The sequence below is a fragment of the Symphalangus syndactylus genome, chromosome 20 (genome assembly GCF_028878055.3).
Source record: "Symphalangus syndactylus isolate Jambi chromosome 20, NHGRI_mSymSyn1-v2.1_pri, whole genome shotgun sequence".
Classification (NCBI taxonomy): domain Eukaryota; kingdom Metazoa; phylum Chordata; class Mammalia; order Primates; family Hylobatidae; genus Symphalangus; species Symphalangus syndactylus.
This window is the reverse complement of record NC_072442.2, coordinates 23213675-23241000: the sequence shown is the minus strand read 5'-3', so window position 1 is coordinate 23241000 and position 27326 is coordinate 23213675. Positions and strand designations below refer to the sequence as shown.

General features: G+C 46.8%; 2 protein-coding genes and 1 pseudogene across 6 annotated transcripts; all 3 read left to right on the top strand.

Moving 5' to 3' along the window:
• Positions 1-639: 639 nt before the first annotated feature.
• On the top strand, positions 640-9713 carry CCL5 (C-C motif chemokine ligand 5). Its single transcript, XM_055256038.2, has 3 exons — positions 640-803; positions 2385-2496; positions 8904-9713. Exons 1-3 carry the CDS (start codon positions 728-730, stop codon positions 8989-8991), a joined length of 276 nt encoding a protein of 91 aa, XP_055112013.1. The 5' UTR covers positions 640-727; the 3' UTR covers positions 8992-9713.
• Positions 9714-12618: 2905 nt separating this feature from the next.
• Positions 12619-26833, top strand: HEATR9 (HEAT repeat containing 9). Of its 5 annotated transcripts, XM_055256027.2 has the most exons (16): positions 12626-12684; positions 12809-12943; positions 15040-15089; positions 16412-16593; positions 16883-17015; positions 17220-17276; positions 17471-17527; positions 18214-18271; positions 18648-18778; positions 22719-22901; positions 23263-23355; positions 23469-23588; positions 24982-25055; positions 25570-25621; positions 26040-26126; positions 26380-26820. In XM_055256027.2, the coding sequence occupies exons 3-16, from the start codon at positions 15054-15056 to the stop codon at positions 26725-26727; spliced, it is 1611 nt and encodes a 536-aa protein (XP_055112002.2). In that variant the 5' UTR covers positions 12626-12684; positions 12809-12943; positions 15040-15053; the 3' UTR covers positions 26728-26820. The 5 variants fall into 5 exon arrangements, 4 of the variants coding, with proteins under 4 accessions (XP_055112004.2, XP_055112001.2, XP_055112002.2 ...); XM_055256029.2 differs by having other exon boundaries at positions 12619-12855; positions 16883-16895; positions 26380-26833; XM_055256026.2 differs by having other exon boundaries at positions 12619-12855; positions 26380-26833.
• LOC129470506 (probable ribosome biogenesis protein RLP24) lies at positions 20087-20743 on the top strand (annotated as a pseudogene).
• Positions 26834-27326: the final 493 nt, after the last annotated feature.

Below are 27326 nucleotides of genomic sequence, written 5' to 3'. Positions count from 1 at the left end.
TCCCAAAGGTCGCTTAGCAAGTAAATGGAAGAGACCCTATGACCAGGATGAAAGCAAGAAATTCCCACAAGAGGACTCATTCCAACTCATATCTGGTGAAAAGGTTCCCAATGCCCAGCTCAGATCAACTGTCTCAATTTACAGTGTGAGTGTGCTCACCTCCTTTGGCGACTGTATATCCAGAGGACCCTCCTCAATAAAACACCTTATAAATAACATCCTTCTATGAATGAGGGAAAGGAGATAAGATCTATAATGAATAAGCAGGAACTTTGAAGACTCAGTGACTCAGTGAGTAATAAAGACTCAGTGACTTCTGATCCTGTCCTAACTGCCCCTCCCTGTTGTCCCCAAGAAAGCAGCTTCCTGCTCTCTGAGGAGGACCCCTTCCCTGGAAGGTAAAACTAAGGATGTCAGCAGACAAATTTTTCCACCACTGGTGCTTGGTCAAAGGGGAAACTGACGAGCTCACTCTAGATGAGAGAGCAGTGAGGCGGAGACAGAGACTTGGATTTCCGGAGGCTATTTCAGTTTTCTTTTCCGTTTTGTGCAATTTCACTTATGATACAGGCCAATGCTTGGTTGCTATTTTGGAAACTCCCCTTAGGGGGTGCCCCTCAACTAGCCCTATAAAGGGCCAGCCTGAGCTGCAGAGGATTCCTGCAGAGGATCCCTGCAGAGGATCAAGACAGCATGTAGACCTCGCACAGCCTCTCCCACAGGTACCATGAAGGTCTCCGCGGCGGCCCTCGCTGTCATCCTCATTGCTACCGCCCTCTGCGCTCCTGCATCTGCCTCCCCATGTAAGTCCTGGTCTTGACCACCACAGCCCCTGGAGTCGGCCTCTGCCTAGAATGCCTACCCCATCCCAATGACTGTCCCACCCCTTGCCCTCTTTTCAACTGTAGCATGAATACTGTCTGAACCCCATTATTTACATTCTTATGGATTGTCTTACCCAGATGTCCTGTTGTCCTTGAGAGATCTCTATGCTGCTTCATGGCAGGGATCTCCTGATCAGTTTTCCTGTCTTCAAGGTCTATACCCCCAAGGCCTACAGGTGTTCACTGAGTGTGGACTCATGTTGGGGAGATTAGTAGTCATGAGTAGCTCACACTGACTTTGAAACACGTCTGACTCATGCCTGTCAGCAGCAGGGTTTCTAAGAAATTTAACTAAACTAAAACTTCCTGAGACCCTGAGACAGCCATAGTCTCTCTCATTTCATAAATGTAAAAAAATTGGCTTATGAGAGGGTACGTGGCTTTATTAGAGTGAATACATTTAAAAAACAAATTAAAACAAGGAGAGGATAATAAAAGCTAATTAAATGGTTACTATGGATCCGGCATTGTGCTGATTTTTGTACATCTTTTTTTTTTTTTTTGAGATGGAGCCTTCGCTCTGTCGCCCAGGCTGGAGTGCAATGGCATGATCTTGGCTCACTGCAAGCTCTGCCTCCCGGGTTCACGCCATTCTCCTGCCTCAGCCTCCGGAGTAGCGGGAACTACAGGCGCCCGCCACCACGCCCTGCTAATGTTTTGTATTTTTTAGTAGAGACGGGGTTTCACCATGTTAGCCAGGATGGTCTTGATCTCTTGACCTCGTGATCCGCCCGCCTCGGCCTCCCAAAGTGCTGGGATTATAGGCGTAAGCCACCGCGCCCGGCCGATTTTTGTACATCTTATTTAATACCCATAACTCTTCTTTAAGTAGCTGTCCTTGGCGTACAGATGGGAAAACAGAGAGGTATAGTAACTTGTCCATGGAGGCACACAGCTAGGAAATGGGGAGACTGGTATTCAAACCTGGTTCCATCTTGCTGGGAAAATAAAAACTCCTCCTCTGCTGGGAAGTGGCAACTGATGCTTCTCAGCGTCATCTTGAATTAACTGACCAACAGAGAAGTTCTCTGTTGAGAGCCCTTCTCACTGCAGCTCAACCAGAGCTCCCAAGATACAACATGCATCTCCAGGCCCCTCTTAGGATCCTGGCTGAGTCATGGAGCCTGAGCTTTGGAAGCCTCCCCACAACCTGCCGTAGGTCTCAAAGAAACCAAGTTCTGAATCCATTGAGGATCCTGGAAGGACAAGAATGAGGCCAGAGGACCCAGGACAAGCCAGGAGGAGGCCCTGAGAGCCCAGGGCAGAGGGTTATGGTGTAGAGGGATGGATACAAGCTTGGCTCAAGGATTAGATGAGGGGTTGGAATCCCCGCTCTGCCACTGTTTATCCATGGCCAAGTGACTTTACCTCTCTGAGCCTCAGTTTCTGTCAAGGAAGATAACAGTTCTTTGTAAATAAATCATACAAAGTGTCCAGGACAATGTCAAGTGTGCAGTAGCAATGAATAAAAGGGTCTCCCTCCTTCCTTTCCTCTTCCAGATGCCTCAGACACCACACCCTGCTGCTTTGCCTATATTGCCCGCCCACTGCCCCGTGCCCACATCAAGGAGTATTTCTACACCAGTGGCAAGTGCTCCAACCCAGCAGTCGTGTGAGTCTCAGCCCCATGGAGCCCTCCCAGAGCCTGTTCCCCCAGGAGCCCTCCCAGAGCCTGTTCCCCCAGGGCATCTGGGAGGATGCCCTACCCACTCCCACCCATCCTCCAGCTGCAAGCAGCCACAGCTCCTCCATCTCTAGCCTCAGAGTTCCCTGCTATCATGTAAAAAGACTAGACAAGCTGTCCTTAGAGAATCATGCCCATTCCGATGGACTATGTTCCTGGGACTCCAATCTTTTTTTTTTTTTTTTTTTTTTTTTTTGAGACAGAGTCTCACTCTGTCGCCCAGGCTGGAGTGCAGTGGCGCGATCTCGGCTCACTGCAACCTCCGCCTCCTGGGTTCACGCCATTCTCCTGCCTCAGCCTCCCGAGTAGCTGGGATTACAGGCACGCACCACCAAGCCTGGCTAACTTTTTGTATTTTTAGTAGAGACGGGGTTTCACCGTGTTAGCCAGGATGGTCTTGATCTCCTGCCCTCGTGATCTACCTGCTTCAGCCTCCCAAAGTGCTGGGATTACAGGCATGAGCCACCGCGCCTGGCCTAGGACTCCAATCTTTACTAGTGTGGCCTTTACTTGAAACATGGTCTGGAATACTCCTATGTGGGGAAGATCAAGTCAGTCATCCCCTTCAGTGAAGAATCCCATATTTCACACACTCCCCCATATTTCACACCCAATCAAATCCACCTAAATCTCAGAGGAACTAGGGAGAACAGGTCAGAGGTCAGGGATCTATAATTGTAGTCAAATAAAAAAACAAAAAGCCATCCATCAGAGAAGAAATAAGGAAATGAGATTCACCTTTAAATACGCAAGCTGGTATATTTGGAAAAATATAATAAACCCTACTATATAGGAAATGCCTACTATGTGTCAAATGTCTTATGTGCATGGTCTTTAAATTACACTTAGCTCTGACAAGTATGCATAATTCCCTCCATGTTTCAGGTATTGAAACTAAGATTCATAGAGGTTTATTGATTTAGTCAAGGCTGCACAGTAAATGTGGGATGAAGCCCATCTCTAGAGCCTCCTCTTTCTACTATAGAAAAGTCATTAGTGACAATTGCTTAAGAAATTTATGATAGAGACTTAAAAAATGAAGTGCAATTCTGAAGTTTCCTATATAAGAGTGAAGTTTTTGTTTTTTGTTTTTGTTTTAAGACAGAGTCTCACTCATTCTGTTGCCCAGGCTGGAGTACAATGGCACGATCTCAGCTCACTGCATCTTCTGCCTCCTGGGTTCAAGCAATTCTCTTGCCTCAGCCTCCCAAAGTGCTGGGATTACAGGTGTGAGCTACTGCACCCAGCCAGGGTGAAGTTTTTTAATCCAAAAATTTATGACACTGGCAAAGTTAGAGGTATTCAAAGACAGACTTTGGGTCTGATGAATGCTTTTAAGTATAGCAGTAATATTTAACAACTACTAATTTTATTTCTGAACACAAATATTTTTCAAAAGAAGAAAGTCCTTCCCTGAGCACATACTATTGGCAGACACAGATTACTAAAGCCACTGTCCCAGCCCAACCTTATGGGGCTCATAGTCTAATAAGAGGGGCAAGACAGACACAGCAATGACTAGAGTACCCAGCAAAAAAAAAAACAAAAAAACATGACAAGGGAAAGAGAGAGGAAACACATTCAGCTTCAGGGATTTACAGGTTTGCTGCAAATGGTGCTGTCTGAGGAGAGATTTGGCCTGGCAGAGAAAAGCCTAGGGAATGGGATATATCAGGAAAAGAGTCTGTCCCCCAGGATTCTACTTTGGTTTATGTACAGTCTCCATGTAGGAAAGCACAGTGTCAGGAAAATGCAGCAAAAGTGCTAAATGCAGCTGTCAAGTGTAAAATGAGCTAGAACAGGGAAAGCTGAGAAAACAGGAGTCCAGTTTAGTGGCTACTGTTGTTATCCATGTGAGTAGTATTGGAGGCTGAACAGTGCCTGAAGGAAAGGAGAGGCAGGAGGTTTCAAAGACAGACACTTTTGAAACCTTCAAAGGTGGAATTTGCAAGCCCTAGCGGTGATTTGAGGTCAAGAGCAAGGGAGAAAGATGGGGGTTCAGGATGACACTGAGGTTTCCACCTCTGGCTGGCGAAGTACAGAACCATCTTAAGCCTTGTGGAAGAGCTGTTTAAAGCGGAAAGAGCTAAGGTGCCAGCAAGACAACCCTGTGGATATGTCCGGTGGTGGCGGTGAAATGAAGGGTTGGTAGCTGAGGAAAGGGTGTTAGGGCTGAAAATATGACATTCTTTTGTAGGAAAAAGGGGTATCCCAATTTTAAAAAGGCAACGCAGCCTGCCTTTGTGAGTACTGGCTCTAGAACTAGTTTGCTTTGTTAGGACTCCAGCTATGACACTTGGTGAGTGTAGGCCCTTCAATTAACCTCTCGTAACCCCAATTAGCTCCTCTACAAAATAGGGTAATAGAAGTACTTCCCCCACTGGGTCACAGTAAGATGAAAATGCTTAGAATATGCTCTGGTACACAGTAGGTGCATAAATGTTAGCTTATTATTATCATCATCATCTAAATGCATTATTGCATACACAAAAGTAGCAGGTGAAACTTAAGGAATGAATGCAATTCATTCATTCACTTACTCATTCAATAAACATCCATTAAGCATCAACTGTGTGCCAGGCCCAGGGCCAGAGACTTAGGAAAAAACACAAAGAAGAGAAAAGGGCAGCAGCTTTGAGAACATCCGCTCTTAAGGGGTAGGCAGAAGGAGGAAGTCAGGCAAGCAGAGGGTGCCAAAAATGGAGGTAACGAGGGAAGACTTGGCAAGGAGGGGCTGTTCTTTGGTATCACAGTCTGCCAGGACGTTGGGGGCAGGAAATGGAGGCCTGAGCTACCCTCACCTCAGGTATTGTTTTCCTGGCCTCTTGACTTCCTAGCCACAGGTCAAGGATGCCAAAGAGAGAGGGATAGCAAGTCTGGCAGGATTTCCTGTATGACTCCTGGCTTAACAAGGGCAAGGTCTGTGTCTGAAACTCTCACACCACCCTAAATAAGAACACAAACTCTAGAAAGTATGAGAGGCCAGAATACTGCTTCCATTCCCTTTTCATCTCTGCACACCGGAGTGGGAGAAAAAGAGATGGTCAAGTGGCTCTGACTGAGGCTGGGAAAGGGAAACCCAAAGAGAAACCAAGAAATCATCATTCTCACCAGACAATCTATGGCTTCACTTTGTCGGAAAACATTTAGGCTCAAGAATGTGCAGGATACATCCAAAAATGGTTAAGATGGTAAATTTTATGTTATGAATATTTTACCACAATTTAAAAAAAAATTTTAATGCTGTTAGGCACAGAATCAGGAGAACCACAAGAGCTTAATGACTTTGACAGACACACCAATACATGCATAGAGAAAGAATGAAAATATTAAACCAAAGAATGAATGAGTGATGAAATATTTAAATGAGGTGGGTACATAGCACATCAGAACATATTTGGGAATAATACTTCCATCTAGGGAATACATTTCTATTTTTTTTAATGTGATAGTAATCACAAAAGCAAAGGCGGAATTTCTGTGTTGTTTGAGACACATAATTCCTTTGTTATGCTATGTAATCATGTGGCATACTGCATGGGTCAATAAGATTTAAAAAATAAACTTCTAGCTGGGCGCAGTGGCTCACGTCTGTGATCCCTGTACTTTGGGAGGCTGAGGCGGGTGGTCATCTGAGGTCAGGAGTTCAAGAACAGCCTGGCCAACATGATGAAACCCTGTCTCTACCAAAAATACAAAAACATTAGCTAGGCGTGGTGGTGCACACCTGTAATCCCAGCTACTCAGGAGGCTGAGGCAGGAGAATCGCTTGAACCTGGGAGGCGAAGGTTGCAGTGAGCCGAGATTGTGCCACTGCACTCCAGCCTGGGCAATAAGAGCAAAACTTCATCTCAAAAATAAAAAATAAAATAAACTTCTGGCCAGGCATGGTGGCCCACCCCTGTAATACCAGCATTTTAGGGAGATTGAGGTAGGAGGATGGCTTGAGCCCAGGAATTTGAGACTAGCCTGGGCAACATGGTAAGACCTTGTCTCTACAAAAATAAATTTTAAAAGATTAGCGAAGTGTGGTGGTGTACACCTGTGGTCCCAGCTACTCAGGAGGCTAAGGTGGGAGGATCACTCGAGCCCAGGAGGTTGAGGCTGCAGTGAGTTGTGTTCATGTCACTACACTCCAGCCTGGGTGACAGTGAGACCCTGTCTCAAAAATAAAAATAAATAAATAAACTTCTGGATGGCTGCACAATAAATAGTTGATTTTCTTCCTATGAGAATCTCTAAAATAACATATCCAGGGCCGGGCGCGGTGGCTCACGCTTGTAATTCCAGCACTTTGGTAGGCCGAGGCGGGCGGATCACGAGGTCAGGAGATCGAGACCACAGTGAAACCCCATCTCTACTAAAAATACAAAAAATTAGCCGGGCGTGGTGGCGGGCGCCTGTAGTCCCAGCTACTCGGAGAGGCTGAGGCAGGAGAATGGCGTGAATCCGGGAGGCGGAGCTTGCAGTGAGCTGAGACTGTGCCACTGCACTCCAGCCTGGGCGACAGAGCGAGACTCCGTCTCAAAAAAAAAAAAAAAAAAAAAAAAAACATATCCAGTATTTGAACTTAAGTAAAATCAGTGTTCAAATTTCAAATAATAATAATAATAATAATGTGCAGGAAAAAACCCTAAAGGAAAAGCCAAAATGGGAAAGGGTAAGTAGGCAGGACTGACCCTGAAGTAATGTGTTAATTGGCAGCACTGCTAGCAAGGCCCAAGGTCTCCCACAGGTAGAATCAGTTTCCCAGCAGACAGGTGAGGCAGGCAGCTGGACTGACCCTCATGACCCCCAACTTTTACATTTCCAGCTTTATCATCAATGACTATAGAGATAAGGCCTCTGATTCTCATAGGCCTCCACATTCTGGCTGGTTACTTGGTGGAAGTGCTTTGACATTGCCATTCTCTCACGGCCCTCAGCTCCCCTGAGCCACAGTGTCTAGTACCAGGACTTTTAGTCTCATGTTGCTCTCATCCACCCTAAAGCAGAAGTTTCAGAGCATTCTAGTAACAACACATGAATGGTATTTTTCCAAACTTATTCACACATATTATCCTTTGAGCTTCACAGTAATTGTGCAAAGCATTATTTCTATCTACATTTCTATTATTTCTATCTACATGAGCTTAGCAAATAGACTCAGAGGCTTTAAGTGATTTGCACAAAATGATCAAACTAATAAATGGTGAAATGAAGACTCAAGGTCATGCCCGTCTTTCGTTCACCCACCCATGCACAGATGTATTCATTTGTTGAGTGTGCCAGGCATTGCGTTGTCTAAAACCAAATCAGATGTTCTTTTAAGAACTTCTCGGCCAGGTGCGGTGGCTCATGCCTGTAATCCCAGCACTTTGGGAGGCCAAGGCGGGTGAATCACGAGGTCAGGAGATCGAGACCATCCTGGCTAACACGGTGAAACTCCGTCTCTACTAAAAATACAAAAAATTAGCCAGGTGTGGTGGGGGGCGCCTATAGTCCCAACTACTCAGGAGGCTGAGGCAGGAGAATGGCGTGAACCCGGGAGGCGGAACTTGCAGTGAGCCGAGATCGTGCCACTGCACTCCAGCCGGGGTGACAGTGAGACTCTGTCTCAAAGAAAAGAAAAAAAAAAAGGCCAGGCGCCGTGGCTCACGCCTGTAATCCCAACATTTTGGGAGGCCGAAGTGGGTGGATCACCTGAGGTTAGGAGTTTGAGACCATCCTGGCCAACATGGTAAAACCCCATCTCTACTAAAAATACAAAAATTAGCTGGGCATGATGGTGGGCGCCAGTAGTCTCTACTTGGGAGACTGAGGCAGGAGAATCGCTTGAACCCGGGAGGCGAAGGTTGCAGTGAGCTGAGATCGTGCCACTGCACTCCAGCCTGGGTGACAGAGCAAGACTCCATCTCAAAAAAAAAAAAAAGAACTTCTCGTCTCCCACTTATTCAGCCATGACTCAGTTCTTGAGGGACACCTTATTCTCTCTGCATCTTAAGCACCCAGCACAAGGCCTGGAACAGAGGAAGTGCGGAGAAAAGTCTAGTGATTGGCAGGCTCAGCCCTGGGCTTCAAGGCTCCATATCCTCTTAGCTTTTCAGGCTACATGTATTTGTGTGAAGGTGATTAAAATGCACACAAATTTGTTTCTGGCTTGGAGCCCTTTGATCCAACAGAAGAGGAAATGTTCTCTCCTTAAAAGCCACAAATAAAATCTTATGGAGCTCCAAATATGCTGTACCCCAATACCATTATCATTTCCCTTTATACCTTAATCCACTTCATCCCCCTAACTGGCTGTCCCAGTACTGACAAGGTCTCATCCTCCCTCTTCTTCTCCTCTCCCACAGCTTTGTCACCCGAAAGAACCGCCAAGTGTGTGCCAATCCAGAGAAGAAATGGGTTCGGGAGTACATTAACTCTTTGGAGATGAGCTAGGATGGAGAGTCCTTGAACCTGAACTTACACAAATTTGCCTGTTTCTGCTTGCTCTTGTCCTAGCTTGGGAGGCTTCCCCTCACTATCCTACCCCACCCGCTCCTTGAAGGGCCCAGATTCTACCACACAGCAGCAGTTATAAAAACCTTCCCTAGGCTGGACGTGGTGGCTCATGCCTGTAATCCCAGCACTTTGGGAGGCCAAGGTGGGTGGATCACTTGAGGTCAGGAGTTGGAGACCAGCCTGGCCAACATGATGAAACCCCATCTCTACTAAAAATACAAAAATTAGCCAGGTGTGGTGGCCCATGCCTGTAATCCCAGCTACTCGGGAGGCTAAGGCAGGAAAATTGTTTGAACCCAGGAGGTGGAGGCTGCAGTGAGCTGAGATTGTGCCACTTCACTCCAGCCTGGGTGACAGAGTGAGCCTCTGTCACAACAACAACAACAACAACAACAACAACAACACCAAAAAGCCTCCCCAGCTAAAGCCTAGAAGAGCCTCTGAGGCGCTGCTTTGTCAAAAGGAAGTCTCTAGGTTCTGAGCTCTGAAGCCCCTTGGCTTTGCCAGGGCTCTGTGATGAGGAAGGAAGTCAGCATGCCTCTAGAGGCAAAGAGGGGAGGAACACTGCACTCCTAAGCTTCCATCTCAACCCCTCACAGGAGCTTACTGGCAAACATGAAAAATCGGCTTTCCATTAAAGTTCTCAATGCAACTATAAAGCTGACTCTTGGTTTGATTTCCTCCTGGGGAACTGTCCTTCTCCATGAGCATTAAGCACACAGGGGTCCAGGGCTTGCAAACACCTCATGTCCATCCTAGATTTGGATGACACGGCTGAAAACAAAAGCTCTCCGAGAAGGGGGCATGGGTAGGCAGAGCAATTAAACTAATCAGTGACTTACCCACTCTGGAGGGGGAGGGGGAGACAATAGTCACTACGTCCCCACCCTTGAGTCCCCAAGTTTATCTTACTGCCTGCCACAGCGTCTTTCTGTTTCCTCAGACCTTGGTTGACCCTTCCTCCCTGGCCTACCCTCTACCTTATCCCCAGTGGATTTCTTTAACACCACCCTTGCCCCTGGAATGAGATTCAATGGCAATTCCAAATGCCTCAGGTCTTTCAAATAAGGACAATGAGGTATTTTGTGTTTTTCCACTAGTACACCAGCTCTTTTAAGGTGGGGTATTTCAACTTTCCCAAGCTTGTCCCTTTATGTAAACATATATTGACAATATATATGGCCATAACAATAGTTAACATTGATTGAGCACTCACTATGTGGCAGGCATTGGCTTAGCCCCTTACATTCATCATTCTTTTTCATCTTTATAACCCTATAGGGTTAGGTACAGTTATTAGCCCTGCTTATAGTCAGGAAAACCCTTAGCAAGAGAGGGAAATGATTTGCCAAAAGCCCCACAGCTCAAAGAAAAATAAAGCAGGTGGGCTGGGCACAGTGGCTCACGCCTGTAATCCCAGCACTTTGGGAGGCCGAGGCAGGCGGATCACGAGGTCAGGAGATCGAGACCATCCTGGCTAACATGGTGAAACCCCATCTCTACTAAAAATAAAAAAAAAAAAATTAGCCAGGCATGGTGGCAGGCGCCTGTAGTCCCAGCTACTCAGGAGGCTGAGGCAGGAGAATGGCATGAACCTGGGAGGCAGAGCTTGCAGTGAGCTGAGATCACGCCATTGCACTCCAGCCTGGGCGACAGAGTGAGACTCAAGTCTCAAAAAAAAAAAAAAAAAAAAAGAAGAAGAAAGAAAAATAAAGCAGGTGATAAAGCTTTACAATTAAGTTTAAACCCATCAGGTCTAATGCCGAAATCCATGCTTTTTTTTTCCACCCTTAATTTGCAAAATTCCAAACTTATGGAAATTTGCAAGAATACACTACATACCCTTCATCTAGAGTCAAATATTGACATTTTACCACATTTGCTTTATCTGTGGGTAGGGGCAGGGTGTGGTCAGTATACACATTTTTTTTCTGAACCACTTGAAAGTTGCAAATGTGATATCATGTCACCCTTAAAAGTGTCAGGATGTATCTACTAATAACAAGGACATTATATATAATCACAACATGCGTACCATACTCAGGAAACTTAACAATGACACAATACACAGTCCATAATCAAATCCCTCATAGTCCAGTAAAGAAGACAGACCTGTGAGCAGATTATACATATGAAAAAGACCTAAAGTAAAGCAAAGTGTACAAAAAACTGTGGTCACATTGTGGAGGGAGGGAATTCTATCACTGACTGGGTGGGTGGGCAGGGGGCAGGAACCCTGAGGGGGAATAAAGACTTCGGAGATGAGAAAACATTTGAGTGGACTTTTTGAAAGATCTGAGTGACAGTTTAACAGGTTTAAAAGGAAAAGACTGACAGGTAGAGGGAACAGCATATGCAAAAGTAAGAGGTAAAAAGGCAGCTCCTTCATCAGGTCAAATAGCGAATGCATGCTGGGCTTAATACCTAGGTGAAGGGTTGAGAGGTGCAGGAAACCACCATGACACATATTTACCATTTATCTATGTAACAAACCTGCATGTTCTGCACATGTATCCTGGAACATAAAGTAAAATAAAATAAAATAAAAAGTTGAAAGAAAAGAAAAAGGCAGCTCCTTATCACACAGATAAGAGTTCAGTCTTTTGCTGCCAAAGACGGGGAGAGGGTGTGTATAAAAGGGACTTTCCGGGGCCAGGTGCAGTGGCTCACACCTGTAATCCCAGCATTTTGGGAGACCAAGGCCGGCAGATTACCTGAGGTCAGAAGTTTGAGAACAGCCTGGCCAACATGGTGAAACCCTGTCTCTTCTAAAAATACAAAAATTAGCCCGGCATGGTGGCATGCACCTGTTGTCCCAGCTACTTGGGAGACTGAGGCAGGAGAATCGCTTGAACCTGGGAGGCGGAGACTGCAGTGAGCCAAGATCATGCCACTGCACTCCAGCCTGGGCGACAGAATGAGACTCCCTCTCAAAAAAACAAACAAACAAATAAATAAATAAAGGGACTTTCCCATCCCTGCCATTTTCCCAATGACTAATCCTAAGAACAATCCTTGATCCTAACATGGGCTTACTTGAGCTTGACAGTTCACCAAATGGTTTGACTTTCTTCTCCAGTTTATGCCTCACCATAGGCCCTCTAGTTAAGCCAGACAGACATGACTTTCCTTTTTTTTTTTTTTTGAGACGGAGTCTTGCTCTGTCACCCAGGCTGGAGTGCAGTGGCGCGATCTCGGCTCACTGCAAGCTCCGCCTCCCGGGTTCATGCCATTCTCCTGCCTCAGCCTCTCCGAGTAAATGGGACTACAGGCGCCCGCCACCATGCCCGGCTAATTTTTTTGTATTTTTAGTAGAGACGGGGTTTCACCGTGGTCTTGATCTCCTGACCTCGTGATCCGCCCGCCTCGGCCTCCCAAAGTGCTGGGATTACAAGCGTGAGCCACCGCGCCCGGCCCAGGCATGACTTTCCTACTTGTACAGTGAGGAAACTGAAGCTCAGAAAATAAAGTGACTAGCTCAAGTCCAGGCCAGTAGATGCCACAGCTGGGGCTCGGAAATGAAACCTGAGTGTTCTATTTACCAAAGTAACCTGGTTGCTTAGCACTTGGAAGCTTCTACCTCCAGAAATCCAGACACCTCACCTGTATTTCTTGTACCACAGAGGACAGGTCTCCTCCAGCTGTGCCCCCACTCCCCTAAAAGCCTTGTATTCCCCGCTGCAGGTTCCCTCTGGCCCCACCAGGAGAAGAAGATGGCCTGTGAAAAATCAACTGATATCTTTGATGTCTCCAGGTCAATGTTCCTGTATCCATGGCTGGAATATCCAGACAGGACCAAAGGTGAGGCTGGGATGGACAGAAATGGAGCCAAGAGCAGGGGTCTGAAAAAGAAATGCTACCTGGCTCTCACTCCCAGGCAAGGGTCTAGGTGAGTTCAGCAAACCCTTGGGAAACATCAGGGCACATCAGGGCAGGCCCTTGGACACTTTGATGGCTCTGCACAGTCCTCAAGGTAAGTCTCAGGCTTCTCAGCAGGGCCTACAGGGCCCTCTAAGATGGGACACGTGTGTGTCTCCCCAGCTTCTGCTCCTACACCTGCACCCTGTTCTTTATCCTCAATTTTTGCACCTCCAAATCTTTGCATAGGGTGTTCCCTGTGTCTAATGCTCTTCTCCCTTATCTACCTGGCTAGCTCCTGTTTGTGTTGAAGACTCAGTTTGTGGAGTTTACTCTAGAAAACCTTCCCTTATCCTCCCAGCCAGGTTAGGTACCCCTCACGTGTATCACCTGTGTCTACATCTATCTTCACATTTGTTTCCCTCTGTTAATCACTAAGAAACACTTCTGTCTCTCCAGCTAGAACAGTGGTCCTCAAAGCGTGATCCCATGACCAGCAGCATCAGCATCTTGTTAGAAATACAAATTCTCAACTGTGCACGGTGGCTCACGCCTGTAATCCCAGCACTTTGGGAGGCCAAAGCAGGCAGATCACTTGAGACCAGGAAATCGAGACCAGCCTGGCCAAGATGGTGAAACCCCATCTCTACTAAAAATACAAAAAATTAGCGGGGCGTGGTGGCGGGCGCCTATAATCCCAGCTACTCGGGAGGCTGAGGTACAAAAACCACTTGAACCTGGGAGGCAGAGGTTGACCTGAGCCAAGATCGTGACACTACACTCCAGCAGCCCAGGCAAGAGAGCAAGACTCTGTCTCAATAAAAACAAAACAAAAAACAGGAAATGCAAATTATAAGACCCCACCCTTAATCTAGTGAATCAGATACTGTGGGTATGAGTCCCAGAAATCTGTGTTTTAACAAACTCTCCAGGTGATTTTTTTTTTTTTCTAATTGAGGGTTAGGGGGCAGTCTCACTTTGTTGCCCAGATTGGTCTCGAACTCCTTGGCTCAAGCAATCTGCCTGCTTCGGTCTCCCAAAGGGCTAGGATTAGATGTGACCCACCATGCCCCGCCTCTCCTGGTGATGCTAATGCACACTCAAGTTTGAGACACTGAATGACCCCAGTGATTTTCACCCTCAGCTGCATATTAGAATCTTCTGGGGAGCTTTCCAAAATGCCTAGGCCCCATCCCCACAGAATTTGATTTGATTAGTTTGATGAAGGACCTAGACATGTTCAAAATTCCCACAAATATTCTAATATGCACAGCAATGCTGTTGCTCTGCAAATCACATATTGAGTTAGGAAGGCAGTAGAAGGCTATGTGCCACTTAAAGGTAGGAATTATGCCTTACTTATCTCCCCGGTGCCTGGTGAAATATCTGGTACTAGTAGTCACTAAATACTGAATAAATTAATGCCTGAATGTATTAATTCTTTAACCTACCTTTGCAACTGCTATCTCTTTTTTTTTTTTTTTTGAGTCTTGCTATGTTGCCCAGGCTGGAGTACAGTGGCATGATCTCAGCTCCCTGCAACCTTCACCTCCCAGGTTCAAGAGATTCTCCTGCCTCAGCCTCTCAAGTAGCTGGGACTATAGGCGTGCACCACCACCCCTGGCAAATTTTTTCTTTTTTTTTTTGAGACGGAGTCTCACTCTGTTGCTCTGTCACCCAGGCTGGAGTGCAGTGACGCGATCTTAGCAAGCTCCACCTCCCGGGTTCACACCATTCTCCTGCCTCAGCCTCCCAAGTAGCTGGGAATACAGGCGCCCGTCACCAAACCCGGCTAATTTTTTTATGTGTTTTTAGTGGAGACGGGGTTTCACCATGTTAGCCAGGATGGTCCCAATCTCCCGACCTTGAGATCCGCCCGTCTCGGCCTCCCAAAGTGCTGGGATTACAGGCGTGAGCCACCGTGCCCGACCGGCTAATGTTTTTTTTGTATTTTTAGTAGAGATGGGGTTTCACCATGTTGGCTAGGCTGGTCTCAAACTCCTGACCTCAGGCGATCTGCCTGCCTTGCCTTCCCAAAGTGCTGGGATTACAGGCAGGAGCTACCACGCCTGGCCTGCAACTGCTATCTCATTTGAACCACACACATACTCTTATCCCTCTTGCCAGAACTCAGAAAAGCCATGGCTCCTGTTCATCTGCCCTTGTCCTGCTACCAGGTAAGACCCCTTACTTTTGCTACCCTGGGAGCTGTATCAAAGTTAAGAGGGGCAGCAAACTATCCCTTCCCGTTAAAGCCAGCTCACAGAACCCTGACATTTACCCCTGGGGCTGCCATTAACTGTGATCTTGAACAAGTCACTTTCCCCCTCAGAGCCTCAGGAGCTTCCTGTGTCACAGGCTAACCCCTGTCCACCTCTCTTTGTAGAGTTGTTATGAAACAAAGTCTATGAGGCCTTGGCTATGCAGAAAGTGCTTACTAATGGAAGTCATTTTTATTAGTTAACACAGGGACAGTTAGCAACCCTCACAGTTTGGGTTGCCAGATGAAATACAGAATGCCCAATTAAATTTGAATTTTGGATAAACAACAAATGGTGTTTTAGTACAAATGTGTCTTGAATATTTCATTCATTACCTAAAATCCAAATTTAACTTGACCTCCTAGTATTTTTTTGTTTGGGAGTAGGGAGCTTTTTTTTTTTCTTCCTAAATCTGCAACCCTACTCACTGTGAGTCATGCTCCACTTTTTGAACTTATGCCAATCACTTGAGAACCCTTATTATGATCTCCTCAGTACAAAGTTGGGAACCACAGCTGAAGCCCCTCTTCCCTGTTGCCCAGATCTGTTGCAAAGAGTGAAAGAAAGGCTTAAGAAGAGACAGGGATGAATCCTAGCCAAATCTTCAGAGAAAGCCCCTGACCCACTCAAAATCCTCCATTACAGTGACAGCGGTAGTTACACAATTGTTTAAGTGATAGATTATTTTAAGAAAGTCTGTTTCCCTGCTAAACTGTTAAGTTCCATGAGGGCAGGGATAACTGCAACCCTATCACCCAGCACAGTACCTGGCACATAGTTGGTACTCAAATATCTGAAGGAGCAATAGTCCGTCTTTTCCCCACCTTTATTCCACATCCTCCCCACACCCTGCCTTTTCATTTCCCTACCCAAGTGTCATTTTCAAAGTGCTTGAGATCCTCAACTAACCAAACCATGTATTCAAATCGATTTACAGATCACCAGTGGCTTCACAATCTGGATCTCTCTTTTGATCTTTACAACAACCTTGGTAGGGACACAGAACAAGGATTATTAGCTTTGTTTTACAGATAAGAAGACTGAGACCTTGCTAGGATGAAGTCACTTGCCCAAGTTATGCAAGGGGTTAGATGGTAGCTGTGACTCCAGCTCAGATGAGAGGCTAGAGGGCATCTGTCTCACCCTGCCCTTCCCTCCCTTTACCCCCTCCTCCCCACACCCCCACAAGTAAGGGCCTAGGGGACCCCTCTGACTGTTCTGCCACTTGCAACCCCCAGATGCCAAAGGAAGAGTTTCCCCCAAGTCCAGAGTGCTGGAGGCAGCATCCAAGCAAGCCAAACTCAGTCCCGTACTGCTACTTCAAGAAACCTGAGATCTCTACGCACTGGCACGACCTGTATGATCAGCGAGAGGAACGGGAGGCTGAGAAGATGTTGAGGAAAATGAGAGATGACTGTAGGTGTGTTTTGCTGGCCTCCATATTCTGCTCACCCTCCACATCTTCTAGGAAAGTGAAGAAGGGCAAGGAAGGGGTGGGCCAGGGAGTAAGGCAAGTCAGCCAGACTTGCCAGAGAGGAGCTTAGGGCGGCTCGGCTCGGCTCAGCTCTGGTGGATATCACTGAGTCCTCATCTGTCTTCCTCTGGTCCCATGTCTGAGCTGGGCTGCAGCCCTGTGGCAGAAGTGAGGTTGCAACCTGCGGAGGGAAGGTACAAAGGGACCAAAGCTGCCTATGCAATTTCTCACACAGGTACATCAAAGAGGTACATCAAACCCACATCAAAATGTTCCATCTCCCAATGAGCAAGCTCACTATAAAATCTGAGATGCGATCCAGGCCCTTAGAGTCTACCCAGGACCCCCTGAAGTGGCAAAGATTAAGGGTCAGGACCATGTGGGAGAGGACGTGGGGGACTCCCTCCCTGTGGGTTCCCTTCCCTTGGGCTCACACCATCCTTCAGCCCTTAGTCCTTGCCTGAAAAACAGAGGTAGGGTAGGAAAAGGGATTGGATTGGATGAGCTCCCTTTAGTTTGAAATTCTTTATTTTTCTCTGTCTTCCTTTCCACTGGCTGCCTTGGATGGGCAGGAACTCACAAAAAGCCTGGAATCTCCCAGAGAGGATGAGCAGTTCTATGCAGCACAGGTGAGAAGAGGCAAGGATAGAGGAGGGTGGTTACAGCCAGGAGTTGGCCGAGCTGGAAAGTAAACAGCTGCTTGACGTGATGGTGGTTGTGGGGGTGGTATGCCAAGCACAAACTCCAGCTGTGTCCAGAGAACGGTAACTCCTGGGGATGATGTCCAAGATTCCTTCTCTTTCCTCCATCCCTCTTCCTGCAGGCTCTGGGATGCTTACGCATCAGTGACAAGTTTGTCATGGAGGCACTACAGCAGGTGGTAAGTCTGAGAACTGCTGGAGTTCAGGAAAGAAGGAAACAGGGTCTGAGATGTGTGGCATGTGGGCACAGACAAGGCTCCCCAGGGTGCTAGGATGGCGGGTCAGATCCAGTAAGGACACAGCCACCACTGTGCAGCATGCCCCATCTCATGTCCTTGGCCTCTTCGAAGAGCAGCTGGATCTAAAAGATGGGGAAGGAAGAATCTGAAGATCCCCCTGGTCTAACCGAAAAGACATTGGGCTGAAAAGCCAGGAAAGTCTGAAAGCCAGAACAGAGTACATTCTCTGCCTTTACTGGAAACACCGCATACGTATACATCAGCTTACCACTGGGAACATGCATTCTTTATATCCATAATCTCATTTAACTCTTACAACAACACCAGGAATTAGTATCTGTATTTTTCTAAATGAGAAAATGAAAGCTCTGAGAGACCAAGGGACTTGCCCAAGGCCAAGTGGCTACTAGATACCAGATAGAGATTTGAACAAACATCTAACTCCCAACTGTATTGTTCCTTCCATTGAACCATTTTGCCTGTATTCTGTATTTGAGAATAGATAGGTCACTTTCTAGGCTTCAGTTTCCTCTTTTGTAAAATGAGAAGTTAAGCTGAGACAATCCCTAAAGCTCTGACACTCCATCACCTTATTATATGTTCCTACCACCCGCCTCTTAAATTAGGCCCAAACTGGTCCAGAGAAAGTGAAGTACGAGGCCTACCGAACCCTGGCCATCCTGGGTAAGTATGTCCTCTCCCTTGGTGGGGAGTTGAGAAAGTGCAACCACTTTCTCCTTTGGGTAAGGACAAATGGGTGAGGAGCATACACTTACTCCAACCTAGCATTTGGCAAGGCCTGAGAACTGTCCCAGTTATGTTGAACCAAGAGAGGAAGGTGGGGTGAAAAGGGAAAAGAGATTAGAGAGATGGAGAGGGAGGGCTCTTGGAATAGTGTCTGTGTTCAGCCAGCTGCCCTGGTATCCTGGGAAGATGGGCAACACCGTGGTACCTAGGACTTGGAACTTAGGTCTCGATGGCACAGTGGAGTTCAATGGGTCCTTGCAGAGAGAGGCAGTACCAGAAGCTCTGCCCTGACTTGAGGCCCCTACCTGTCCAGGTTGCCTGAATAAGCATGTGATCCAGGCTCTCATCAAACAGCTGAAGGAGAAAAATGAGGGTAAAAGGATGGAGACTTTGATGGGGCTACGAATGGCTCTTAACTCCTGGGCTGCTGTCTCTAAAGACAAGGTGATTGGGAGGACAGTCTGTTACTGGGGGCAAAGCTGGACAAGGTAACTGATAGGTTTAGCTGGGAGTTGGGTGAGGAAGAAGGTAACCTAGCACAGCTTTGATAGAGGAAGACACTGTCCTTGAGGAGTTCCCTCAGGAGTTGAATAGAAGCATATGGCTTGGCCACTTACTAGTCCATTTCTGAAAAGCCAAATTTCAGAGCTGCAGTTTGTATTTAAAATGGAGAATGGAGACAGTACAGATGGTTCCTGATTTAGATGGTTTGACTTAACGATTTTTCGACTTTACAATGGTGCAAAAACAACACACAGTCAGTACACTCCTTAACTTACTATGGGCATGGCATTACAACCTGATAAACCCATCCATGGGACGTCATTGTAAATAGAGGAGCATCTGTAATTGCCTGATAGTACTGTTGAGAGGACTAAATGAGATAATGTATGTAAAACACCTAGTACAATGCCTATGCCCTTTAAATGGTAACCATCATTATTATTGTCATCTCTAAAATAACTTATTAAGGTAAAACCTGTCAAGAAGGGATGGGGCCCAACAGAGTCCTCAGACCCTACTGTTTTTTTCTCCTTTAGTGTTCTCTTACTTTGACCCCATCATTGCTCTATGTAAAAGAAAATCCATCATTCATCCATTTTTTCAGCAAATATATAATAAACAGCTATCATGTGCCAGGCACTGTCCTAGGCCCTTGGGATATAGCAGTGAACCAGACAGGCAAAGATCTCTGCCCTTATGGAGGAGGTTACATTCTAGTGGGGGAGATACATAATAACCAATAAATTTATTTTTAGAAAATTAGGCCGGGCGTGGTGGCTCACAAATCCCAGCACGTTGAGAGGCTGAGGCAGATGATCACTTGAGGTCAGGAGTTCAAGACCAGCCTGACCAACATGGTGAAACCCTGTCTCTACTAAAAATAAAAATAAAAAAAAAAAAAAAACTTAGCCAGGCATGGTGACACACACCTGTAATCCCAGCTACTTGGGAGGCTGAGGCAGAATTGCTTGAACCCAGGAGGCAGAGGTTGCAGTGAGCCGAGATCGCGCCATTGCACTCCAGCCTGGGCAACGAGAGCAAAACTCCATTTCAAAAGAAAAGAAACAAGAAAAAGAAAATTATGTAGTATGTTAGAGGTGACAGGTACAATAGAAACAATTACGTAGCAGGGTAAGAGTGATCAGGAGTGACAAGTAGGAGTAGGGATGGGTTGCAATGTTAAATGCAGTAGACAGGGAAGGCCTAATTTAGAAGGTACATTTGAGCAAAGACATAAAGAAAGTGAGTGGGTTAGCCTTACAGATATCTGAGAGAAGACATTCCAGGCAGAAGGACCAATGCAAAGGGAGGAGTATGTTTGGCATGGTTAAGAAAGCAAGAGGGCTCTCAAGCATAGCGTTTGGTCGGTGGGGACCGACACAGGTTCAACATGCGTATCAAGAAGTGTTATTTCTCTTCGAGGCCTATCTACCCCAGCCACGACATGATGTTTGTCCGCAACGATTGCAAGCTGTCCAGATTTTGTAAATCTAAATGTCACAAAAACTTTAAAAAGAAGCGCAATCCTCGCAAAGTTAGGTGGACCAAAGCATTCCGGAAAGCAGCTGGTAAAGAGCTTACAGTGGATAATTCATTTGAATTTTAAAAACATAGAAATGAACCTATCAAATACTAGCAAGAGCTATGGAATAAAACTATTGATGCAATGAAGAGAGTTGAAGAGATCAAACAGAAACGCCAAGCTAAATTTATAATGAACAGATTGTAGAAAAATAGCGAGCTACAGAAAGTTCAGGATATCAAAGAAGTCAAGCAAAACATCCATCTTATCTGAGCCCCTCTTGCAGGCAAAGGGAAGCGGTTGGAAGAGAAAATGGTACAGCAGTTACAAGAGGATGTGGACAAGAGGATGCTTCTTTAAAATCTCTATAACCATTTCTTTTTTTTTTTTTTTTGAGACCGAATCTCGCTCTGTCACCCAGGCTGGAGTGCAGTGGCATGATCTCGGCTCACTGCAACCTCTGCCTCCCGGATTCAAGCAATTCTCCTGCCTCAGCCTCCCAAGTAGCTGGGATTACAGTTATGTGCCACCACGCCCGGCTAATTTTTTTGTGTTTTTAATAGAGATGAGGTTTCACCATATTGGCCAGGCTGGTCTCAAACTCCTGATCTTGTGATTCACCCACCTCGACCTCCCAAAAATAAATAAATAAATAGGCCTGGCATGGTGGCTCACGCCTGTAATCCCAGCACTTTGGGAGGCTGAGGCAAGTGGATCACAAGGTCAGGAGATCAAGACCATCCTGGCTAACACGGTGAAACCCCATCTCTACTAAAAATACAAAAAATTAGCTAGACGTGCTGGCGGGCGCCTGTAGTCCCAGCTACTTGGCAGGCTGAGGCAGGAGAATGGTGTGAAACTGGGAGACGGAGCTTGCAGTGAGCCGAGATCGTGCCACCGCACTCCAGCCTGGGCGACAGAGTGAGACTCCATCTCTAAATAAATAAATAAATAAATAAATAAATAAATAAATAAGGACTTTGAAGAAAGTGTGAAAAATACCAATGTTCTTGGTTTTTTTTTTTTTTTTTTTTTTTGAGACGGAGTCTCGCTCTGTTACCCAGGCTGGAGTGCAGTGGCGCAATCTTGGCTCACTGCAAGCTCCGCCTCCTGGGTTCATGCCATTCTCCTGCTTCAGCCTCCCCAGTAGCTGGGATTACAGGCGCCCGCCACCGCGCCCAGCTAATTTTTTTTTTTTGTATTTTTAGTAGAGATGGGGTTTCACTGTGGTCTCGATCTCCTGACCTCGTGATCCGCCCACCTCGGCCTCCCAAAGTGCTGGGATTACAGGCGTGGGCCACTGCGCCCGGGTGAAAAATAGCAATGTTCTTAAATGATGTCCATAAATAGGTGAGAAGAGATAAGGTCTAAGACACAAGTGGAGACTGGCCTTAGATAGATGGTTACAGTCTATAGTTAACAAGTAGAAAGGAAGGGCGTATGGGTGCAAGTGTTGGAAGTTGGACAGAAGTAGTCGTAGGAGTCTATGGAACTTCCTTTCTAGTTGCTTTTATTTTCTCAGTGAAGTAGAAAGCAAGGTCACCAGCCAAGAGTAAAAATAGAGGAAGAAGTGTTCCAGAAAGGGTGAGAATTGGAAGAGTGAGAAAGAGAGCTGCCCAGGGAAAAACAGTATGATTACCAGACAGCATTAAGGGTCTGTGAGGTCTGTGTTCACACATTTTAACAAGATCATTCACTGCGACAGTGTTTTTCTCCAGGAAGTGCTGGCACAAAGTGGAGAGTTGGACTGTAGTTCTGTCCAGGGAGTAGAATGAAGCAAGAGTGGGTAAGGGAGCTGAGGGTAAGGAAGGGGAATGATTACAGCAGGATCATGGAATTTAAGCTGGGTCAAGAGGGACGGAAGTGTGGAGGAGTGCAAAGGTGGCAGGCTCAATGGATTATTTAGTCTCTTGTGGAGTCAAACAGTTGTTGGCCTCAGGAGCTGGAAAAAGAGGTGATGGTCAGAGAGTGGCATCCATGAAATGGAGATTATGGAGAAGCTGCATTTGTGGGTAATGATCAGGTCTCTCAGTGGGATTAGTGGCTGAGGCAGAGAAGAGGACAAGGATGTTGAAGGAGAGGTATGGGATCACTCACATGTATTTTTTTTAAATGACAGGAGTTAACACAGTAGAAGTGTTGAAGACAGTAACAGTGATCCATCCATGAGATAGTTATAGAGAAATGAGATCTGACCTAGAAGCAAGTAGGTGACAGCAAGAATAAGTTAATTGGGTGAAATAATCTGATGCACAAGATTCATTTTAGGGAGGAAGGTGAATATAGTCTGGAAGCATAAAGCACAAAGCCTGGCTAAATACATAGCCCCTCCCCCTACCCATTTTGTCTCCCTCACAGAGGACTCAAGTCGGGGATGAGGGCAAGCTGGTGCCTGTACTACAGACACTGATCAAGAAGTCGTCCAGTGAAGCATCTCTGGAGGCAGCCCTGTGCCTGGGTTTCCTGAGGCCTTGCAGCAACATGGTCCAAGAGTTCTTGTTGCAGTGCCTGTGCCAAGGACTCAAGACCCAGCGGATGAAGGTGTGAGGGGCAGAAGGCTGGGATCCCTGGGGAAACAGAAGCCACTGCTGAATTGTGTGTGGTCTGGATCCCGCCATTCTGGTGGTGGAGCACTGCAGGATCCTCTGTGTGCTTATGACTGTGTCCATGTATGAGTATGGGGTCATACGGACATATAAGTGTACATGTGTCTGTGTATATTTGATAGGTATGGGTGTTCGATTATGTATATGCACACATGAACTTCTGTTCTCAAGAGGCCAAGAGGCAGAAAAAAGGACCTTAGCTGTTCCTCACCAGTTCTAGGCTCAGACCTCAAGTCCACCTGGCCACGCAGATGCCTCTAGGCCCTGTATACCCTGCCCTACCCTGCCCCTCATAGGCCCTTAGGATGCTGGTCAAGGTGATGCACGTGCACTCAGCCCCAGTCATCAGGGCCATCCTAGACCAGCTGTGTTCTTCCAGTGTCCTTGAGGTAAGCTCTGGACTGCCTGCACCCTTCCTTTCCCGGCACTAGGATAGGGTTAGGGGATGAAGAAGGGAATCCATCTTTCACACCTCCCCACTAACCCTCACCCCCGACCTCAGGACCGCTTTGAAGCCACCCAAATGCTCAAGACCATTGGGCTGGAACAGATCCAGGCACAGGGGCTAGAGGAACTCACATTTAACCTGCTGAGAAGGAAGACGCATAATGAACCCTTCCTTGTAAGTGAGACCAAAGCTCCCAAGCCCAGAGACACCCAAACCTTTCTCTTTTCCCTATTCTGGAGACCTCCCCTGGCCTCCCCCAAAGTATCACATTCATCCTGACCTACTCCTGTTCAACTAATGCAGCCTAGGTTTTTATATCACCTTGCCTTTGCTCAGGCAGTTCTCTCAGGTTAAAATGATGAGTCATCCTTCCTTCTATAAGGTAAAAAACTGTCTCATACTATTCACTCGTGCCAGTGAGTAATCCCTCTCCCCTTCTGCCTACTAAAAATACTGTATTGCTCCTTCAAGACCGATCCCAACGATACCTCCTATGGGAAGCTTTCCTAAATCACCAATCAGCATTAACCCTACCTTCCTCTATGTTCCCTTGCTTTTATATTTACTATAGCTTGTTATAAAACTAGGTGTTATATTTCTTTTTTTTTTTTTTTTTGAGACGGAGTCTTGCTCTGTTGCCCAGGCTGGAGTGCAGTGGCATGATCTCGGCTCACTGCAAGCTCTGCCTCCCGGGTTCACGCCATTCTCCTGCCTCAGCCTCCCGAGTAGCTGGGACTATAGGCGCCTGCAACCACGCCTGGCTAATTTTTTGCATTTTTAGTAAAGACGGGGTTTCATCGTGTTAGCCAGGATGGTCTTGATCTCCTGACCTCGTGATCCGTCCACCTCAGCCTCCCAAAGTACTGGTTTTACAGGCGTGAGCCACTGCGCCCGGCACTAGGTGTTATATTTCTAAAGACATTTTAAAAAATATAAATCAGATTGTGCCTTCTCTGCATAAAACTTTCTACTGGCTTCCAATGCCCTGTGGATGGCTTATGTTGCTTCCACAGCTCAAGCCTGCTTGCCTCTCTAGCTTCATCTCTCACCATTCTCCCCGCCAGAATCACACACCATTTATGTTTAGGACGACCATGTCCTGATTTATACCTGTTGTCCCAGGGTAATTAGAGCACTCAGAGTGCTTGGAAGAGTCCATTTGGTCACCTCTCTGAGCTGAACTATTTTCAGCTCCCCATCCTCTCTGCACCTTCTCCTGCCTCCAGATTTTTGAATATGCTCTACCCTCTGCTCCTAAAATCTGACCAACCCCAACCCGCTGCCTGGTTAACTCCCACTCACCTTCCAAGTTTCATTCAGCTCGGGCATCACCTCTTCCAGGAAGTCTTCCTGGCACCCAAGATTGAGTTAGGAGACCCTCCTATGTGTACCCTACACAGTATTTTAATTGCCTATTTACTTGTCTGCTTCCTCCACCAGACTATGAGCTCCTTAAGGCAGGGACTCTACGTAGCACAAAGGAAATGTTCAGTAAAGATTTGAGAGGCTCTTAAGTGTACACCCTTGCATTCCCTCTCTCTGTTGACTCATTTTGATCCCTCTGCAGGCTGTGAGGCAGGCTGTGGCTCAAACTGTGGAAGAGCTCAAGTTGAAGCCTATGATGATGAACTTGGTGGAGGCGTGAGTGGCCTGGGAGCTGCCAGGACCAAATCCTAGGCTGTGGGAAGGGGGCAGAGGGTCAGTGAGAGGGTCAGTGGGAAGGGGACAGAGGGTCAGTGAGAGCTGAGAACCTACAGTGCAGCAGGTCCTCAGCTCTCCCTTGCCCGTGCCCCTAACCAAGTAACTCTTTGACCCCTGAGCTTTTGTTCATCTGTAAAGAAAGAGTAATAATACCTACCAAGGTTAGGTATAGGTTGCTATAAAGCTCAAATTATGACATGAAAAGAACTTTTTTAAAAAAGATAAAAAGTTCTGGACAGTCCTGATCATCATTCAGTGCCTCCTGGCAAACTGTGGTGCCTCTTTTTCCTCTCCCTCTCCCAGCCCCTTTTCTGATCCAAGAAACAAGAGAAGGAAATGAATGAAATTAGCATCACTTTGCCTAATTCACTCTGGACCTAAAAAGCAACCAGCCTCCCTTCCACTTCCCCTACTCCTTAATTCAACTATAACATACTCACTCCCTTCTACACAGACAACTGATGAACCCAGATGCCACTGCACGCCAGGAAGCAGTCATCTCTTTGGTAAGGCAGGCTCTGCTTCTCTGACCCAATTCCTGTGTTGATGGCAGGGGGAGTAGGCGATTGAGCAGAGTCACTGAGGGGAGTAAAGGCCTGTAAACTATGGGGAAGTTATTTTAGAATTCCAGCCCTACCGAACCTTTTCTTCAGGGTTGGGGGTGGGTGGGCTAAGGGAGAGAAGATTGATGTGAGGGGTGTTGCTTAGATGCTGCAGAAATTGTCTTGACTCTTCCTAGCAAATAATGGGCATTAAAGTCCCATGCAGTGGTCCCAAATGGCAAGGAAAGGAGTATCTCAGCTGGGAAACCCTATCTCCCCCGTCTCTATGCTGCAGAGTCTCACAAAGGGGCTAGAATGGGAAACAGTATAAGGCGTCTTCCTGGGGCTGGCTACGTAGGCACTCTCACTCTGCCTCTGCCAGGGTGTCCTGGGGATCCGCAGCCCACAAGTGTTCCACTTGCTCCTGGACTTACTAGATGCAGAAAACCACCAGGCTGTGAAGAAGAGTGTAAGTAAGGCATTCCTGCCCACCTCTTCCTCTTCTCTATCCCTCCTCCAAGCTTCTCCCACCTATCTCACCACCATTTGCTCCTTGTCAGGAGGAGAGGGTCATGAGCCCTTAGACACTGTCCCTTGACCTTGTTCCTTGGGGCCACAGTGCCCTGTGGCTAGAATTCCCCCCTACTTTGGGTGCCCCCTCTCTGGAGCCTCCCAGCCTGAACGCAAAGTGAGCCAGCACTAGGACCTTTGTTTCAATGCAGCTACAAGAAACATTAATCCTTTGCGCCTCAATTGATCCCTGGATCCAAAACAAGCTGAAAAACAAGGTTCTCTTTGTATATGAGGCACCTAAGACCAATGTGAAGGCAGAGCCCACAAGGTTCCAGAAAGAGCCTGAGAACCCAGAAGAGTTAACTATTCAAGACTTTCAACTTGCAAAGCTGAACCCCTTGTTTATTGCAAAGTCCATCACCAAAGTAGGCCAAAAGAAAACGCCTGTTTTCCCACCATGCTGCTCGAAACCACGAAAACATAGGCCACAGGCCATAGGGCCCTGGCAGCCAAGGATCAAGAAACAGCTCCGGGTCCTTGCTGAAATTGCCAAATAAGTCAGTTCTTTCGGCCTACTCCCCGACTCCCTCCCTGAAGATGCTTCTCAGGCTCCCCTGAGAAAACAATCTATACTTATCTTCTGTGAATAAACAAGTGTCACTCAACTTACTACATTGCTCTTGAATCACTACTGCCACTTCTATTCATCAGAAGCTCCACTGGAACACAGGTCTCCTCATTCCTGCCTGGGTATACTTTCCACTCAGCCACATGCCCTTCTACCAGAGGAAAGAGGGAAGGACAGAGCCAAAGCTTCTCTGGACGGCCAGCCTGCCTCCCTAAATCAAGTGCTTATCTGTGTCCAGAATTTGATGGCAAAGCTAGAGAGGAGTCTCTGCCTAGAGAGAGAAAACTACGAGAAAATGCTGGAAAGCTTGGATCATGTCCTCTTACTAACTTGCCCTCACCCCCCACCTCCCTACCAGTGGTCAGGAGATAATTAAGCTTTAATCAGAACCAACCATCCTCTCTGCTGCCTCTTTAACCTAGGTACCTGCTTTCTACCCTTTCCTTTGAAAGACCCTATTTACTCTCTAGGTCATTCCCTTTGAAAGACACTATTTACTCTCTAGGTCATTCCCTTTGAAAGACCCTT